General features: G+C 34.9%; 1 protein-coding gene across 1 annotated transcript in view; it reads left to right on the forward strand.

The window, feature by feature from the left end:
• The first annotated feature begins 1,259 nt into the window (after window positions 1-1,259).
• Window positions 1,260-21,197, forward strand: part of TBX19 (T-box transcription factor 19) — a 34,618-nt gene continuing 14,680 nt past the window's right edge. Inside the window, exons 1-2 of the mRNA XM_003767405.2 lie at window positions 1,260-1,456; window positions 18,589-18,853. Of these exons, the coding sequence (XP_003767453.1) occupies window positions 1,260-1,456; window positions 18,589-18,853 (462 nt within the window). The remainder of the gene's footprint in view (window positions 1,457-18,588; window positions 18,854-21,197) is intronic.

Here is a 21,197-nt window from a genome sequence, read left to right on the forward strand (position 1 = left end):
CTTCCTTCCTTCTCTCCTTCCCTTCCCCCAACAACGAAAAAAGGACAGAGAGAATCAATAATTTCTGTACCAATAAATTAATACTTCTTGATAGTAGCAAAATATCAAGAAGAGGCTCAATAATTCTTTATCAATAATAATCAATATTCATATCAAGGTTTTTCCCCAAGTCTCTATAAGAAAATTCCTTTCATTTCAATTACATTCAAGAAATGGTTAGTAAGGGTCCATTATGTGCAAAGTATTATGTTAGGTGCTAGGGAAGCAAAACCAAAAATTTTAAACGGTCCTTGCTTTCAAAGAGTTTACACTCTATGGGGACATAGGACATCTAAATAGATAAGCAAAAATAAAGTTTTAGCAAGGAGAAAGCAGTACTAACAACAGAGATCAGAAAGACTTGTAGTAGGAAATAACAACTTCACTAAGTTTGGAAGAAAGCTTAGAAATGAGCATGAGAAGGTTGGGAGGGTATATCGACATATAGAGTAGAAAGCCTGTGCAGAGACATGAAGATAGGAAATGGAATATGAAGTATGGGAAATAGTAAGGAAACCAGTTTGGCTGGCACATAAAGTGTATGAAAGGACTAATGAAAAATTAATCTGGAAAGGCAGGCTGGCTTCAGATGTGAAAGGTTTCAATGCCAGGCTGAGAAATTGGTATTTTATCTAAGGAGCAATAGGGTACACTTGAAGATTTTTAAGGAGGAAAATGACATGGTCAGCTCTATGCTTTAGGAAAATTATTTTGACATCAATTCCTACAAGGGGCTGACTTCTTTAAACTTTATTATACATAGGTCCCACATGCCAGTAGGCTTACACAAACATGATTTTCCTGTATTGTTTCAATCTGGGCTGGGAACAATTTTCATTAATGGAAAAATGGTCCTCAAACACACCGATTAGCCCTCTTCAGGTACAAGAAGATAAAAGCCTGATAATTTGAATGGAGTACTCTTCTTAAATGTCTACTCTATCTGTGGCAGCCAATGGGAAAGTCAGGCTCTCTTCCACCTGATCCAATGAGTAATTAAGAGAGTTAAAAAAAAAAAAAAAACTGAACCCTTAACATACTAGTGGTGTATTGTGCGGACTTTAAGGGGCATCAGGCAAGGAGATCAAGACATAGCAAGGGGCACAACCTGACCAGCTGGCCATCTACTTCTGCTTGGGTTTGATTGGTAAGGGAAGGCGAGGCAGAAGTGGAAGTATTAGGTAGCCTGCCCAAAGAAGTTGGTCAGTAGCAAAGCCATCATGAGCGACCAGAGTTGCAAAAATGTCAGTGATTGCACAGTTTCCCGCCTGCTCAATGTGGTGGAAAGTGAGCTCCAGGCAGGGAGAGAGAAAGGAGACCCCACAGAAAAACAGCTTCAGATAATCCTGGAGGATGCAGCCCTTTGGCAGAGATTCAAGGAAGCCACTAATGAAATGATTGTGACCAAGAATGGCAGGTGAGTTGATACTCTGCCTTGTCCGGGCTGGGCTGGGATTTAGAATACACCTTGCATATTGAACAGGGTGCATGCAGCCTTTCAAATAGGAACAGTGTGTGAGCTGATTAACCATGGTCATGAGAACTATATCAAAGTGTGTTCCCCCGCCCTCCTTTCCAGCCCCAGGCTAACACAATTAATTTCTCAGACAGCATTGTTAAAAACCTGGGAGAAGACAGTAGTCTGAGTCACCTGTTTGAGCCATGTCAGGTAGGTTTGAGGAAATTGGACAAGGCTGTCTGTATTAGAAGGAATACTATTCATACCCTGGACAAATTGCTGGAAATCTTAGGAAAAAATATTCATTTTTTAATACACTCTGAGCAGCCTATGCTGTTCTGGTTGAGAGAGACAGTTGACTAGGTTTAAGTTGAAAGTCAACTTGGTTTTGAACCTGAAGTGTTACCATCTGAGCAACACAAGTTTGTTAAATTTGTTTTTTTTTTTTACTTCTTGAGATTGGGAAGTAAAGGACAAGAAGAATTATCTCTATATCTACTTCTCCTGTGAGTCTGAGGTAAGTGTTCACTGGAGTGACTTCGGAGGGTACAGTTCTTTGTGACAGCATGGTTCTTTTGATATTTGACCACATTTTAAAATTCCAAATTTTATCAGTTAACAAAATTGGCAATGGTTCTTTATGGCATAGTTCAAGAAAGACCAACCAATCTTCATAGGGGATTTCAAGTGAGAATAAGAAGCTTTCACTTCATGAGGATGAAAGCATTATGAAGGCAAATAAGTATCTTGTTCAAATAGCAAAATTGGCATCCATTTTTTAGCTGATGACCCATGGGTCTACTTCTGGACTCAAGGGGTTCAGACATTAGGAAGCATCTGTATTTTTAATAGTTTGGCACTTCCTGGAGTCAGGATGTGTGTGTGTGTGTGTGTGTGTGTGAAAGAGAGAGAGAGAGAGAGAAAGAGAGAGAGACAGAGAGAGAGACAGAGACAGACAGAGACAAAGATAGAGACATAGAGAGAAATAGTGTGGGCTAACAGAGAAAAATTAAAGTCAACTAAATACCCAATAGACTACTTTTCCTTGACTGAGATGCCTACATTTTTAACTTTCAATTTATATTATGTATATATGTATGTATATTTATTTACGTAGGTATATATAAATAAAATGGTTTCTTCCTTCTGCCACAGTGGAATTCTGGAACTCAAATATTATTTGTGACTTCTTAAGGAAAAGGAATGAGCTACCTTTGTCATTGGGAATAATGCAATCGGGAGCAAAAGGAATAACAGTCAGGAGTTTAATCTTGCATTTTTGCTCTCTGAACATGGTTAAAAACTTCCCTGGCTCTCTTTCCTCATTTAACTATTGGATTATTTTAAACATTTGCATTTAAGTTGATTTTTTATAACCTCTTTTCCTCTTTGTTGATCTGAGTTTATACATTGTGTTCAACACTCAAACATTTACTAGCTATGTGTCTCTGTCGAAATCTCTTAATATCTCTCAGCATCAATCTTCTGATCTGTAAAGTACAGAATTGTGAGAATCAAATGAGATAATGAAATAATTTTGTTTTCTTATTTTGGAAAGAAATGGAAGTCTATTTGAACCTGGGGGGGGGTTCTTATTCTAATGGTATAGATTCCTGCCCTTCCCCCTCCCCAAGGTATTATGTATGACAAATATTGTGTCTTTTGACCTTCACAATGTCCCTGCGAGGTTGTTGTTCAAATGATGATGATGACAGTTGATATTTATGTAATGCTTCAAAGTTTGCAAAATACTTTATAAATATTTCATTTTATCCTAATTTTCAGCCATGATCAATCCAGTTTTATACTAAAGGCCTATCATCCGGTTTTGGGGTTTGACAGAAGCGATAAAATTTAGTAAGGGGGGTAGGGGGGTTTAGTGGTAAGAAACTGTTATAGATATTGTTTGTCTTTATTATCATTTTAAACACACACGCACACGCACACACACACACATACACATACGCATACATACACACATACACACACATCTGAGGAAACTGAGACTCAGAGAGATTTGAGTGATGACCAAGGTGTCACAGGATACAGGAGTCCAAGTCTTTTAAAATTTTAATTCCAAGTGTTTCGGGGGCACTTCCACTGTCTGGGTCTCCCAGAGGGAAAGAATGGTTAGTTCACATGTTTCATCAGAAAATGAATAAAAACATTTCATAAACTGCTACAAGTAATTGAAATGTTGAATTCTCTATGGGCATAAACTTTTTCTATCAGTTTCTATGTCAGCAGTCTTGTAGCTTTTGTTTTTTCTTTCTTCCTCCTATCAATCATGTCATTTTTTTTTTTTTTTTGTCTCTTTCCATATCATTCCAGGTCAGGATTTTGGTAGCCAGGACCTGAAGTAGATGAATTCCTATGGCTTTTTTTTTTTTTTTTTAAATCAATGAGGATTTATGTGGTTTATTACATATAGTTGAAATTTATATAGTACTTTAAGGTTTGTAATTGATGAGTCATTTTAGTCATGTCCAACTCTCCTTGACACTATTTGAAATTTTCTTGGCCAAAATACTGGAATATTTTGCCATTTCCTTCTTCAACTCACTGTACAGATAAAAAACTGAGACAAACAGGGTTAGGTGACTTGCCACGTATTTGATGCCAGATTTGAAATGAGGAAGATAAGAATTCCTGATTCCCCTCCCTAGTTAGTGCTCTATTCATTGTATTACTTAGCTGCTCTTAGTTTGCAGATCACTTTTTCAAAAATGAACTCATTTTATTCTCATAATAAACCTGGGGGATAAACACTATTATTAACCCCCTTATTACACAGCTCATAAGTCTCTGAAATTGAATTTGAATTTAGCATCTTCTTGACTTCTGATAAAAGGAGGAAAAAAAAATCAACTTCAGGCATTAGTGGCTCAGTGGATAGAGTGCTGGTCTTCTAGACAGGAAGATCTGAATTCAAATTTGGCCTCAGATATTTACCAGCTGTGCAACCCTTGGCAAGTCACTTGATCGCTGCCTCATCTCTAAAATGGGCCTAATATAAGATTTACCTTGCAGGAGTGTTGTGAAGGATCAAATGAGGTAATATTTATAAAATGTTTTGATATCCTTACAGTGCTATATAAGTATTAGTTATGATGCTTGTAATTATTTCCTTTAATTAGATGACCTTTTTAAAGCAACGAATGGTTTGATTCCATAGAAAAAAAGATAGTTTTGTTATAAGGGTCAATTTGACTCATATACTAAGAATCTAAATTTTCATGCTTCTGGACTGTTGTTTTTTAATCCCAGCTTTGAAGTCCTTGGCAATTTATTTTACTCCTCTATATCAGTTCTCTCACTTGCTAAAATAGGATAATTCCTATTTTATATTATATAAGGATTGGAATAAGGATAGGGACTAGACCTAGGATCGAATTAATTTAGGTAATTTCCAGGTGGGCAAACTCAGTCTTCCCATGTAGGTTAGCATCTTCTCTAAATTTATAGTCTTGGAGAAATGCTTGAGTAGTGGGAAGATAAATGACTAGCCCAGAGTGTATTTCAGAAGCAGGACTTGAATCCAAATCTTTTTGACTTGGATGCAGCTTCTTTACCCACTCTTTATTGATTCTCTTTTTGCTGAGCAATAACTAATCAAAACAATTATAAAGTGCTTGGCAAATGAAAGAAAACAGCCCCTTAGCTAGAGGGAAGAATACTGGTTTGGGAGACAAAACAACTAGGCCAGACTTCTGGTTCCAACTTGTGACCCTAGACAAGTCACTCACCTTATCAAGCTCCATTTTCTTCACCTGTAAAATGGATGAAGTCATATTTGTGCTCCTGCCTGCCTTCTAGACATGACTGGGATAAAGGGGCTTGTCAGCCTTGAAGTATTATGTAAATACAAGTAAATCTATTTTGCAGATTTCTTACATGTAGGTTTTAGGGTAGTTTTCCAAATTCCAGATGTATCCTTTGAGCAAGTAGGAAAGGGAACAAATAGAATGGAAATAAATAGAATTTATTTTGGTTAAAGGGAATGCTATCTCTTTGAGAACACTGGATTTTTCCGCATAAAGATACATGAAAGGTTTCAAAAAGACCAGCAATATGCTGAGGTGAATATTTTAACATCTAAATTAGCCAAAATTTATTTTTAATCTTCATTTTTTGAAAATGTTGAATTGCAAATTTTCTCCCACTCTCCCCCACACCCTGAGAAAGGAAGCAATATATCATTTAATCCATGTGAAGTCATGCAAAATATATTTCCATATTTGTTATGTTGCAAATAAAATAAAATAAAAAAGAAATATAAAGAAAGTAAAAAAAAGTGAATTATTGTGTTGATCATCGTTGTTGTCCAGTTATATCTGATTCTTTGGGACCCCATTTAGGGTTTCTTGGTGAAGATACTGGAATGATTTGCCATTTACTTCTTCAGATCATTCACAGATAAGGAAACTGAGGCAAACAGAGTTAAGTAACTTGTCCAGGGTCACACAGCTACTAAGTGCCAAATTTGAGCTCATCTTCCTGATCCCAGACCCATTATCTTCTAAAAATGATGAAAGAAACCATGAGAACTATCCACTGCCCCATCTGTTGCTCAGTCATAGTAGCTGAGTCTTTCCCAGTTGATGGCAATATTACTCTTATTGAAAATTAGACATTTTATAACAGAGTTTTACCATTCCATGGGCTGCCCAAGGCAAACTGTTAAATGTTTGTTCCACAAACATCAAATTCTTGCTATGTGAGGGAGCTGTGACCTGGTAAAGAGAGAGCAAGTCTCCCATTACACATAGAAAGTTTAAAAAAGGAATAATGTGACTTTTCTTTTAAGTGTGATGCAATTGGGTAAATTCTCTAGAAAATTTACAAATAGAACTGAAAGATAGAAAATATGATAATAATATTTATATATCTCTTTAAGGTTTGCAAAGCACTTTACAAATATTATCTCATTTGTTCTTCACTATAGCTTTATGAAATAGGTGCTATTATTATCTCCATTTTATAGATGAGGATACAGACACAGACAGAGGGAAGTGATTTTCTCAGGTTATAGATAATAAATGTCTAAGGGTGAATTTGACCTCAGTCTTCCCAATTCCAGCTCAGCACTTTCTCTCTTTTGCCGCCTAGTGGTCTTAAATTGTTACTGAACCTAAGACTATGCCAAATAAGAAGTAGAGCTGATACTCTGGCCCAAATTTTGACTCCAAAGTCCAGTGTTCTTCACTATCAATATTCTTTTTTTTTTTTTTTTTAAATTCAGTTTTATTTCACTTTCTATTTCAAATTCTTTTCTTCTCATCCTATTCATTTACTGAGAAATTAAGAAAAATGAAATCCATTACAAACATGTATTACATTACATTACATGCATTACAAACATGAAACAAATTTCTACACTAGTCTAGTTTAAAAAAGAAAGAAAAAAGAGAAGAAAATAAGCTTCAGTCTTAACTCTGAGTCCATTAGTTCTTTCTGCAGATGGCTAACATGTTTCATCATGAGTCTTTTAGAATTGTGATTGATCATTGTATTAATCAGTTACAATTCTTTCAAAGTTATTTTTACAATATTGTTATTACTGTGTAGATTGTTCTTTTGGTTCTACTTATTGCCCTTTGTCTGTTAATATGTCTTTCCGTTTTTTTTTTTTCCTGAAATCATTTCTTTCATCATTTTTATAGTACAATAGCATTCCATCATATTCATATACCATAACTTGTTCAGCTATTCCCCAAATGATGGACAGCTCCTCAGTTTCCGAATCTTTGTTACCACATGCTTTATTACTTATGCAATTCACTTAACTTTTCTCCAGCCTCAGTTTCCTCAATGGTAAAGTGGAGATAATAATAGCATCTGATGGGGGTGAGATGGTACCTCAGAATTGTTTTAATTTGTATTTTTCTAATCATTAGTGATTTAGATCATTGTTTTGTTTTTTTCCCCATGAAAACTGCCTATTCATATGCTTTGACCATTTATCAATTTAGTTCTTAGTCTTGTAAATTTGACTCACTTCTCCATATATTTTAGAAATGATTCTTTTATCAGAAAATACTTGTTGCAATATTTTCCCATTTTCTGCTTTTCTTCTGATTTTTAGCTACGTTGGTCTCATTTATGCACAAACTTTTTAATTTTATGTAATCAAAATTATCCATTTTACCTACTGTGAGCCTCTTTATTGTTTGTTTATGAACTCTTTCCCTATCCATACATCTGATGTGTGATTTCCTAGACTTAACTAGTTACTCTTTATGTCTAAATAATGTTACAATTTTGAGCTTATCTTGGTATGTGATATGAGATGTTTATATATACCTTGTTTCTACTTTCCAGTTTTCCCAACAGTTTCTGACAAATAGTGAGTTCTTATGCCACAGCTGGGATCTTTGGGTTTATCAAACACTAGGTTACTGTGTTTATTGCTTCTTTTATATTGTGTACCTAATCTGTCCCACTGATTAGCCTCTTTAAATCTACCTAGTTCCAACTTGCTTTGATAATTATAGCTTTGTAGTGTAGTTTGAAGTCTGGTACTACTGGGTCTTCTTTCCCATTTCTTTGTCACTGATTATCTTGATATTTTTGACTTTTTGTTCATACTTTAAAAAAAATGTTTTTGTTGTTAATATGGTCAATTATGCTTATATTTTCCCTTATCTTGAACCAGCCTTTTATCCATGGCATAAAGCTAGCCTGGTCATAACAAATAATCTCTGTGACACATTGCTGTAATCTCCTTGTTAGTATTTTAATTTAAAATTTTTGCATTAATATTAGGGAAATAGTGTATTGTTTTTCTTTTTCTGTTTTGACTCTCCCTGTCTTAGTAACGTGACCATATTTGTATCATAGAAGGAATTTGGTAGGATTACTTCTTTACTTATTTTAAAAAAACACTTTAAGTAGTACCAGAATTAATTATTTAAAAAATTATTTAATAGAGTTCATTTATAAATTCATTTGGTCCTTTTAAAAAAATAATTCATTTATGACTTTTAAATTTCTTTTCTAAGACAGGGTTATTTAAATATTTTATTTCCTGTTTTGTTAAACTATACAATTTGTATTTTTATAAATATTTGTCTATTCATTTTATTAAGATTGCTAGTTTTATTAACATCTAGTTGGGCCAAGTAGCTTTATTTTATCTTCAAGCTTTTAATACTTTTCCCATAATTTTCTAAATAGCTTTCATTTATTTTCTCCATCTCCCCACTTTTTTAGCTACCATTTTTAATTGATTTTTTAAATAACTTTTTTGGGGAGCTTTTTTTACTTCTTTCTTTAATTCTTCCAGGAGTTTTTGTTGGGCTTGTGCCTAGGCTGAATTTTCCCCCCTTTCGAGGCTTTTTCTTATAGATGTTTTCAAGTCATTATCTTCTTTTCTCTATTAATACCACAATAGTTCTTTTTTTGGTTTGTTCATTCTTCTAGCCTACTTCTTGACTTTGAACTATATGAGTTTTTGAGGGATTTTTGTTTTTTTTTTTTTTTTTGGTTCTGCTCATTTTTGGTATGGGTCTGGGGGATGTCTGACTTGAGCTTTTACTGTTTTCACACTTCAGTTTTGCAAGTTTTCAATACTTCCAAAGTGATGAGATTTGGGAAAAGATCTTCCTGGCAGATTTTCTAGGTTGTAGAGGAGGTATGCTAGAAGAGCTAGGCTATATATATATATATATATATATATATATATATATATAATATCTATATATCTATATTTATATCTATATATCTTTTCAATCTGTAATCTTGACTCCTCTTTATCAATATTCTGCCTTCCTGAACTATGGATAATCTTCAGTATTGTATGTAGACAGTGTCTGAAATGACCCTATCACCGAGGAAAAATGAACATTTTTTGGAAATGTACATTTCAAATACTTGATTCTCAGCATCTGGAGATTGAATCTTCCCTGAATCTTCCTTCATTGGAACCTCAGGGAAGCTTTACTGCCCATCATGTGCCTGCCAGTAAAGAGAGTATCAAGGATTTTGGCAGCTTCCCAACCAAACTGCCACAAGTGTAGTCCAGATATCATCCTCTTGGAGGTCACTGAGGAAGCAGCACAGGGTTTTAGTACTTGAGTTGGAGGTTAGCCAGGTAGTGAGATGAATTCTCAGAAATGATGCTGGGGTAGGTGAAGTTCAATAACCTCAAACATTTTAGGAGCTCTATTTCATACCAAGCTTGGGAGTTGGTCCCCTAAGGGCACTGGGCCATCACATAAAAGCCTACACCCTTCCCAAACATTAAAACACAGAATACTTTAGAGTAGCTAGAGAGCTGAGGCTCCCTATATAAGCTGGGATAGGAGTAGCTCATTTTCCAATATCTAGAGACAGGCAGAAAAAAATATAGTATATTAAATGGAGGGTAATATGAAAGTCTTGTAAAAATACACCACATAAAAAATTATGAGACCATATAGAGTAATCAAAGTGCAATCAGAAAAAAGACGTATATATGTGATGTGTGTATCTATGTATATTATATATATATAATTATGAAACTCTATATCATAGATATGTATATATATTTATGAAACTTAAATAAATAGGTACATATTATGAATATGTATACACACACACACACACACACACACACACACATATATATATATATATATATATATATATATATATATATATATAACCATTGGCTCAAAGGGACTCTTATGCATGGGACTCTCCTCATTGGTATAGATCCACTGATTACCTAGTGCCCTGTGCCTAAGTGAGGGATAGAGTTGGTGAGAGAAGAAAGATATTAATTAGTTTTTTGGTTTCCAGTTTTGAGAGAGAAGTCATACTATTCTAGACTTTCTCTGGGTTCTTGGGAAAAGAACTCTGGGAAGAATCTGATGTAATTTCTATCATTGTGTGCCTGTGCTAAGTACAGGTGATACAAAGAAAGGCAAAAATGGTCTTTGTCCCCAAGAAGCTTATAATCTAATGAGGGAGACAATAGCTAAACAATTATTTACAGACAAGATATATATATATATATATGTACAAGATAACTTAAAATAAATTTAGAAGGGGACAAATAAAATCACTTTTTAAAACTTGTTAACTTATTTGGTTCTATTTGTTAAAGGCAAAAGATTTTATGTAATACTTTACTTCTTATTTTATGTGATTATTTATTTGTTAATATCAATAGATATTAAGTTTATTCTCTCTGTCTCTATCTCTCTCTCTGTCTCTCTGTCTCTGTCCCTCTCTCTATCTCTCTGTCTCTGTCTCTCTCTCTCAATTAGGATTAAGTGACTGCCCAAGGTCACACAGCTAGTAAAAGTCAAGAATCTGAGCTGGATTTGAACTCAGCTTTTCCTGACTCTGTCCATGATACCACCTACCTGCTTGTTAAATTTCTAATGAAAAGAAAGCTCAGTGTAGACTTGGACCAATATACTAGTGCTCAGAGGGAATTTGAAATTTGGTTTTATTCTCGATTTGTATTCCTGTTGTGTAAATTAGAAACAATGGGGTTTGTGCTGTTTTTCTCCTGTTCCTGGGATCCCCTACATTTTGTACATTAGGGATAATGTTGACAATGAGCCCACCAGAAAAGAAGATTTGATTTAGAAAAGATGTTCTCTTTCTTCTACCACTGAGGAACTATATTGGTCTTAGACTATGTTTTTATATTCTTGCCCTTCTATTCTTCTGCTACAACTAGACAGATGGGATTAATGTGAGGAAGGGAGATTTTTTTGTTCTGTCTGATTTTGGAACAGATTTTAGATGAAATTTCAATTGCTCACAGGCTGTTTTTCTCTGGCAGCAATCTAACTGCTCTTGGGGAGAAGACAGAGAGCACATGTAGAAGAGAGCAAGTTCTGTTATGTGAAGAATTACTTGATCTTTTCTCTTCTCATTTAATTAGAGTAGTTTGAAGCTCAGAGATGATGTTATCCATAGCTGATTTTCTTGTGTATATTTCATTTTTGATCATTCAGACATCTTTATTGGGCAGACAGAACAGTGTTTGGCAGTCCCATATTAGGATTAGTGGGAAATCTGGGGGGAGGGGGAATGTGACTAGGTTGGGGTAAATGAGATTTTGCCCAGGGTGCCAAATTTTGAGGATAAAATAGGATAATAATAGCATGTAACTCCCAGGATTTCTTTAAGGATAAAATAAGATAATATTTGGAAAGCACTGTGTTATACCAGTCAATAAATAAACATTTAGGTACACTGTGCTAAGCGCAGGGCATGCTAAAGGAATCAAGACAATCTCTGACTCCAAGAAGTTTATAATTTATGGGGCAGATAGCAAGCTAACAGATATGTTCCGACAAGCTCTATTGAGGATAAATAATAAATAATTAAGAGAGAGAAAGCACTAGATTTAAAAGAAGTTGGGAAAAGCTTATAATTGACTGATGGGATTTTATTTGGGACTTTAAGCCAGGAAAGTCAGGAGGCAGAGATGAGGAGGAAGAGTATTCCAGGCATGGAGAGAGTCACAGAAAATGCCCAAGGCTAGGAGACAGAATGCCTTGTACATAGAACAATTATATAAATAGTGGATGTTGTTAAGAATACCATCCATGATAGTTATTCATGAATCTATTTTAATTTATATAGTACTTCATAATTTAAAGATTAAAAAAAAAACATGTGTTACATGAAAATTAAGACTATAAACTACAAAAATGGTGCCAAATGCTTTGGTCATTGGCAGTAAGAAAAAAATTATTTATATATAAGTACACATACAAATATATGTTATGTAAATATATGGGTTTATACATACACATTTACATATGTATATGCATATGTACATGCGTGTGTGTATATATTTATGTATGTTGATAGTGAGTTGTTTCAGTCATGTGCAGCTCTTTCTGACCCAATTTGGGGTTTTCTTGGCAAAGATACTGGAGTAGTTTGCCATTCCTTTTCCAGTTCATTTTATAGGAAACTGAGGTAAGCAGAGTTAGGGACTTGCCCAGGGTCATATAGCTAATAAGTGTCTGAGGCAGATTTGAATTCAGAATGACGAGTCTTCCTATCTCCAACCCCAGTGCTCTATCCACTGTACCCCTATATCTCTCCCCTTCTCTTGCCCAGAGAGTCATCCCTTATAACAAAGACTGTGGTGGGAAAAATATTTAGCAAAACCATTTGATATAATGAAAAAAATCTGACATTATATATATTGTTCCATGTCTGTGGACTTCCCATCTCCACATAGGAATTGAGGGGAGTATAACATGCTGTCTATTTTTCCTTACTAGACAATAATCTAGGTAAATTATTGAAGGTAAGAATACTGTTGTCTTCTTTGGAGACGAGGGTCCATGTTGAGCAATGTAATTATAGAATCTTAGGGTTTGGAAGGGACTTTAGAAGTCATATAGTTCAGCTGTGGACAATAACAGCAATACTATACAATGATCATCTGTGAATGACTTAGTTATTCTCCGCAATATAATGATCTGAGATAATTCAAAGGACTTATGATAAAAAATGTTACCTACCTCTAGAGAAAGAACTGATAAAGTCTGAATGCAAATGGAAGAACATTTTAAAAAACCTTTCTTTTCTGGGGATTTTTCTATGTTTTCTTTTACAACATGATTAATATGGAAATATGGTTTGTGTGACATGATCTGTAGCAGAGTGCTTGCCTTGTCAATGAGGGGAGAAGGGAGGGAAAGAATTTGGAACTCAAAGTTTAATAACAAAGAAGGTGAAAATTATTTTGACTTGTAATTAGGGAAAATAAAATGTTAGTATGTTAGAAATAAAAATTTTAAAGTATGTATGTATATATATATATGTATGTGTGTGTATATATATGTATATATATATATATATATACATATATATATATCATACAGTTCAGACTCCTATTAAGTGTAAGAATCCTTTCTATAATGTCCCTGAAGAAAAAGATCATTTAGTCTTTACTTGGTGTGGGGTATGGGGCCATCACCAGCCCCATCTTGACTTATGTCTTACCACTGGATTCTGATGACTCTGGAGGAAAGTGTGGGGCTGAAGATTTTGTACAAATCTGCCTCATTTAAACCAGTTCACTCACAAGTCAAGACATCATCCTTGGGATGTCATTTGTCCTTTTCAAGAATGGAGGACCTACAACAACAACAACAACATGGGACTCACTACTTTCAGAGGCAACCCATTTCATTGTTGGACATCTCCATTTATTAGAAAATTCCTCTTTATACTGAGCAAAAATTTGTCTTCATTTTCTATCTGGTGTTATTAATTCTGTCTTCTAAAAGGGGGGGCTCAAACTCAAATGGAAATGGGCCCCCCATGGACTACATATAGATTTAGAAAACCATGACATTACTTATGTTGTCTTTTTATTTATTTTGTTAAACATTTTCTGATTACAGTTTAATTTAATTTGATTTGATCCACCGAACATGTTTGATACCTCTTCTCTAGAGCTAAATAGAATAAATCAAAAGCATCTTTCACCTGATAATCATTTAAATACTTAATTATTTTATCTTTTCTTTTCTTGAATAATTAATTGTGAGGATGTTGAAGGAAGTATCTGAAGGAGGGATAGTTTCAAAAGGTGTGGGAAAAAAATCCTAGGTCTTTTTAATATTAAATTAAGGCAACCAATTCCATTTCATCAACTACTGACTTATTTGCCTGCTTTCCCATCTGTATAAATTTCTTGTGAGAATATTCTAAAAATTCACATAGGGTTTCTTTGTAGGAAACAGGTATGATTTTGAAAATGATATTTTACAGCAGAACACATCTTTATCATTACACAATTGTTAGAACTATTTGGAGAATACAAGATTCCAGTGTCCTTATTTTTGTTGGATCATTAAAAAAAATGTATTTGATTTCAAAAAGCAAAACACTGCTTAAAAGACTCTTCCTGAAAGATATCTCCCTTCTTTCCAATGACACTATTTAAGTTTCTTGAAGAAATAATAACAATATATTATATTAACATAACAATATGTGAATATTAAAATGACAATGACAAATAATAACAACTATAATAATCTTGCTTTACTCTAGAGGGAACCTCTTGAGGTAGATAAGCATTTTCTTAGGTTTTCTTTAGGGTACTATAGATGATATAGATGATATTGCCCATTTTGCATGTGTGAGTTCAGTTTTGTTTACCTGAAGTTCATCCATGTTGATTAATTTGTGTCTTCACAGAGACAAACTTACTAAACACAAAGTTATTTTTATAATCACAATGGGAAGTGGGAATAGGAGAGGACACTTTCAGGTTCCTATGTTAAACCTTCCCTTTAGAACACAAATTTTGGACTTTCTCTTTCAAGTTCAATATGAATCTCAGGCTTCTAGATGAGATTGTTTCTTGGAACTTTTACTTTTCCTACATTAGGTAAGCATACAGTGACCCTAATAACTCGGGCTTTTCGTCTCCCTTTCCACATTATCACTGTGGATCTGCTTTTACTTGCCTTGATTTGGGTCACTATATATTTGCTAGGTGAAATTATAACAGTTTAGAAAATTATAACAAGACTATGAAGTCATTAGCTCTAATAAGCTCTAAGCTTTAAACAAATGTAACTAGCCCTTGGGTCAGTGAACCTCTTAATTGATATGAGTTCATTTTGGGGACCTCTCACTTCTCTGTCTTATTATCCCACCAGGTAGAATATGAGACTGTAGTGTCTGGCACTTGCTTGAGTGTAGCCACTAGCTCCCCTTACAAGCACTCAGATTCATAATACCCAAAGCATAGAAAAATCTTATTTACATTAAAAAGGACTTATGTCTGAACCGTAAAGAATTAAGACCTTCCTATAGGATTATTTTTATTTGCATCTCTTTCTCTCTTCTCTTCCTCTCCCCCCGCCCCCTCTCTCTCACACATATTCCTTTGTTGTTCTCCCATACGTGGAATACATGATCTTCTCATTTTACCTCTTTGAAGCTAGTGAGTAGTAAACAGGATAGGAATTTGCAATATTCCACCTTTTAGGTCTCTTCCAATCTGACATGCAATAACTGATTCTAAGAGAAAGGCCAGAAATTTGACAAAATCATCTCAGTGGACTTCAGACAGTGAGACATAAACTAAGTCATCTCAATGGATTTGGCCAGTGCCGTTGGGGACTCATTGTTAATATTTAAGTTTAATCAGAATAGGCTTCCACGGTTTGGTCTGTGATTCAGTTCAATGAATGCTGAGCATTCTCTGTGAAGAATTTTACTAGACACTGAGGGTAAAGGGGAAGTTATTGTTGTTTAGCTGTTTTTCAGTCATGTCCAAGTCTTCAGTCATATTTTCTTCTTCAGCTCATTTTACAGATGAGGGAACTAAGGCAAACAGGGTTAAGTGACTTGTCCAGAGTCACATAACTATTAAGTGTCTGAAGCTGGATTTGAATTCAGAAAGATGAGTCTTCCTGTGTTTAGGTGCAGTGACCAATCTATTGAGCAGAATATTACCTGTCTTGAAGAAACTCTAATTCTATTAAGAGAGACAAAGCCAGTTTAACAAATATGTTAAGTATTGTGTGTACAATAAGGTGAGAAGATATCACAATGAGTGGGACAGTTCTCTTATGGCATAATTACTAAAATCCATTAATTATTCCAGGCCCTAATTTACCAGGTGAAAAGCTAGAGGCAGGAGAAGGGATGCTGAATTTAGTATCAAAGAAATGGATCTGAATTCTATCATTTAATTAGGTAGTTTGGGAAAATTCTTTACCTATCTAGAAGTCAGTTTCCTCTTCTCTAAAAAATGAGAGGTTTGATCAGATGGCATATAAAACCCTTTCCAATCCATGATTCAAAGAATATGCCCCCATCCCCTTTTCCATCTTGGTAAACTTTTCCAGTGTTTGGTGACCAAGGCTTGCTTCATGGCATTATTTTCAATGACATTTGGCCATATTTCTCTCCTAACATGCATCAAATTGTCCTATTAATACCTTCTCAGGACTGATTTTTAGGTCATGCAATATCTGAGCACTTAGATATTGATCTCTTGGCCACTTTGCTGTTGCAAGGAATTTAAAACACAACCAAAAAAAATGTAACTTTTATTTTTACAAGGCAGTTGGGGTTAAGTGACTTCTCTGGGGTCATGCAGCTAGTAAGTGTCTGAGGTTGGATTTGAACTCATGTTTTCCTGATCCCAAAGTTAGTGCTCTATCTACTTTTTCTATGAAAACTACTTGGGTATATAACTAAATCAGATCTGTTTTTTATTTTTTATTTTTTTTTATCCGTAAGGACGCCAGGTGGAGCCATAGTGCACAGAACTCTAAGTCTGGAGACAGAATTGTTATCAAATCTGGTCTCAGACACTTCTAGCTGGCTAAATTACTGAATCTCTATTTGCATCAGTTTCCCCTTCTGGGGATAAAAACGGCACCTACCTTTATAGGATTGTTGTGAGGATCAAATGTGCTTGCCACATAGTGAATGCTATGTAAATGTTAGCTGTTATTATGGCCACCAAAAACAGTCAAGACAAGTAGATGGGCAGAAGGTCTGCCATTTGCATTTGACTATGTGACAACAGGCAAGTGGCAACTTCTCCTTACCTTCAGCAGCTGTCTGACAAATTTAGACAAGATTTAAAGAAATTGCCATTCTGCCTTAGTGGACAGGATTTCCACTCTAGAAGTCCTTGACACTGAAAAAAAAAACAAAAAAAAACACAGGTTGGGTCCAAAAAGGGGAGAAAATTGGTGAAATGTGTCATGATTTTATGCATACTATTTATTAGAACTGAATAAATAGTTATTTTACATTCTCTTTTCTTTCTTATTTTCTTTTTTTGTTATGTTGTTATAGATTTCCTTGAACCTATTATATTATTTTGGGAAAATACTTTTTCTTCTGAGATTTTTTTATTTGACTTGAATTTTTTTTTGGTCAAATTCACTTTCTTTTCTCTTATATTTGCTACTTTCTTAGCTTATAGCTGGCATACCTTTTATATTTCCTGAATTCAGTTCTTAGTTTATGATGTTACATCTTTTTTTTCCACCCCTAAAAGCAAATAAGTTGGTGTTGGTGGCTATTGAGTTGGAGAAGAGGAAACTGAGGCAAACAGAATTAAGCAATTTGCATAGGGTCACACAGCTAGTGTCATGAGGTCAGATTTGAACTTTGGTTTTCCTGAGGACAAGCCCTCCCTCTATCCATTGTGTCACCCTATAAATAAATGGCTTATTTTTCTATTTTAAAATATAAATTAAAATGTAAATAAACAAGCAAAATAACAGAACAAGAAGCCTGTTTTTATTTAAAAAGCTTTGTTATCAGTTAAATATATATTTTTAAAAGCTCGATTCCATGGTTTAAAAAAATTGTAGACCCTTTTCAAAGACATAGTATTAGAGTATATCATCCTGCTAGAACTTCTGACTTGAGGCAGCATGATGTGGAAATGACCATGATTTAACAAATCACAGCTCTGGTTCTTAGCTTAGCCATTAATTAGTGGCATAACTGTGAACAAGTTCCTAACCTTCATTTTCCCATCTATAAAATGAGTTGGTTGAATTAGGTCAGAGGTGTCAAACATGTTGTTTAGCTCAATTTTCTCAAGTGTAATCAGAGACAAATTAAAATGTAATTGGGAAATAGTTAACAAAATACACAACATAAAGTATATTTTAAATATGTGTGTGTATATATATATATATATATATATATACTACATATACATGTATATATGTCAGAGAGAGAGAGAGAAAGAGAGAGAGAGAGAGAGAGAGAGAGAGAGAGAGAGAGAGAAGAAAGAATTGTTATCTTAAAAGCCAATGTGGGGCAGCTAGGTGGCACAGTGGATAGAGTATCAGCCCTGAAATCAGGAGGACCTGAGTTCAAATCTGTTCTCAGACACTTAACAAGTCTTAACTACGTGACTCTGGGCAAGTCACTTAACCTCAATTGCCTCAGTTAAAAAAAAAAAAAAAAAAAAGTCAATGTGGGGTTGCAGGGATCCTTATGTAGGGTTTTGTAGTCCCTGATTCTGTTTGAATTTGATACTACTTGCCTAGATTTCCTCCAAGGTCCCATGTACAATGTACAAACCCGTCAAGTTCTTTAACATTTCATGCTTCTCTGTTCTCTTGAAGACGCATGTTTCCTGTCTTGAAGATCAGTGTAACTGGGCTGGATCCCAATGCCATGTATTCTTTCCTGCTGGACTTCACCCCGACTGACAGTCACCGGTGGAAATATGTCAACGGTGAATGGGTGCCAGCCGGCAAACCCGAAGCTTCCAGCCACAGCTGTGTCTACATCCACCCAGATTCTCCCAACTTTGGTGCCCACTGGATGAAAGCCCCTATCTCCTTCAGCAAAGTGAAGCTTACCAACAAACTCAATGGAGGTGGGCAGGTAGGACTGAAAGAGTCACCAATCAAGAAATATCAAGGGTGCATTTAGGCAATTAGAGGGACCCTCACAGAGCTCTTATTCCACAGAAGCCAATTATTCCCTGGAGTCCAAATGTAAACAGGAATAAACAGCTCTTAATTGGCGCTTTCAGATTTTAATGGACTTTCAGATGTTAAGAGAGTGAGAGAGAGAGGGGTGTAGTGCAGTAGTTTACTTAATCATGGGGGCCTTTTCATAGTTTTGTCTTGTGCACTGAGGCTTTTATATAGGACTTCAGTTGAGGGGGAAACATTGTTTGTGAGTATTAGAGTTTTGTTATTCCCCTTGTTTTTTTTTGTGTAAGTGGCATGTTGGCAATAGGTAAGTACCTTAATAAAAAGCTGCCCTTGAATGAAATAATTACAGCTTCCACTTTGGATAATTATCAATAGAATATTCAATCAGCTTTGGTTTTCAGAAGAAGAAAAAGGAAAAAAAAAAAACCCTAAACAAAACATCCCTAAATCAGGAATGTTCTCTTTAAGGCTACCAGAGTGCTAGAAACACTGTGTTTGAAAAGTGTCTGTGTTTGAAAAATGACTAAAGAACTTCAGGGATGAGGTTCCATTGAGGTTGTCCAACTACTTTTCAAAATTGAGGCCATGTTGTCTACTGGTGATAAAAGAATCCTAACCAGAGATTCTAATGTTTGGGGGAAAGATGCAACGAAAGGTACTGGGAAGTAAAATGACCTTTGACCATAGTGCATAAGGTAGTGAGCAGCTATGTATATGCACCTGCACATATATGTACTTATGTATATATGTGTGTATTGGGAAGTATAGATAGAATCTCAGAGAGTTGGCTCTCTACCTACTGTGGGACCTGTTCTAGTAGCACCTTCTAAATTTTGGTACTCTGGGACATAGTCCCAGTTGCCTTGCCCAAGTTAATGACTCCTCTTTTTCAGGAGAAAAGCCATTGTCATTGTTGTATTCTCTCTGTCTTCTCAAATTACTTTTAATTGTATTTTATCTTTTATTCCCTTTCACTCTTAATAGAAAGTAAGCTATTTCCTACAGGTTAGAGACTACTAATTTTTGCCTTAATTACCGTCCATTTGGATTAGTACACACTTCACAGAGATCAATAATCAAGAGATTAATAATATTCCTTTTTTGTACAAAATGACTAATATTAAATTGTATATGATTGCACATATATAACCTATATCAGATTGCTTACCATTTCAGGGAGGGAGAGAGGAAGAAATACAATTTGGAACTCAAAACTTAACCCCTCCCCAAAGAATGTTAAAATTCTTGGGAGAAATTAAACTATTATTTAAAAATTAAATTAAAATTAAAATATTATTTTTAAAAGAGAAATTAATAAACATTTGTCAAATCCCTTAGATTCAATTTACTTTAGTTTTATTCTTCCCCTCTTCCTAATACACTTTACAAATATGGGAAAATGAGGTTCAGGAGGGGTTAATTGGCTTCCTAAAGGACCTGAGCCAAGACCTTTAAGTGACAGAGATCAAACTTATATCAGGATCTGGTATTCTGTTTCCTCTAGCTCCATTGCATTTTCTTAACCACCAAAAATATGTGTGTGTCTGGGATAGAGAAATAGACACACACACACACAAAGACAGAGAGACCCAGAGAGAGAGAGAGACAAAATGAGAAAGAGACACACACAGAGAGACAAAGACAGAGAGACAGAGAAAGAGAGAGAGACAGAGACAGAAACAGAGAGAGAGAGAAAGAGGGGGTGGCAGTTATCAGGATCTTGTGGTACAATAAATAAATGCTGGATTTTCAATTAAGTGCCCTGGGTTCAAATCCCAGATCTGCTCTTTTATGAGTTTCGTGACTGCATCACCTGTTTTCTTATCTGTAATAAAAGGGGCATTAGAGTAGATGAGTTTTAAGGTCCTTTCCAACCCTGAATCTTTGATTTTATTTTCTTAAATAATGATTTCCTAGAATGTAACAGGTAATAATAAGGAATTAGGTATAGTGGATTAAGCTTTAATAATAATATCCTTTAAAAACAACAATAACTTTTTATTTTTCAAAATACATGCAAAAGTAGTTTTCAATATTCATCCTTGCAAAACTTTGTGTTCTAAATTTTTCTCCCTCCCTCCCTCTCTCCCAGAAGCAAGTAATCCAATATAGAGTAAACATGTGCAATACTTTTAAACATTTCTACATTTATCATGCTGCATGAGAAAAATCAGAAAAAAAGGGGAAAAAAGTAAGAAAAAAAAACAAGCTAGCAAATAATAACAACATCACAAAGGTGAAAATATTATGTTATGTTCCACATTCACTCTCTATAGTCCTCTCTCCGG

This window comes from Sarcophilus harrisii, chromosome 4, assembly GCF_902635505.1.
Source record: "Sarcophilus harrisii chromosome 4, mSarHar1.11, whole genome shotgun sequence".
Taxonomy (NCBI): domain Eukaryota; kingdom Metazoa; phylum Chordata; class Mammalia; order Dasyuromorphia; family Dasyuridae; genus Sarcophilus; species Sarcophilus harrisii.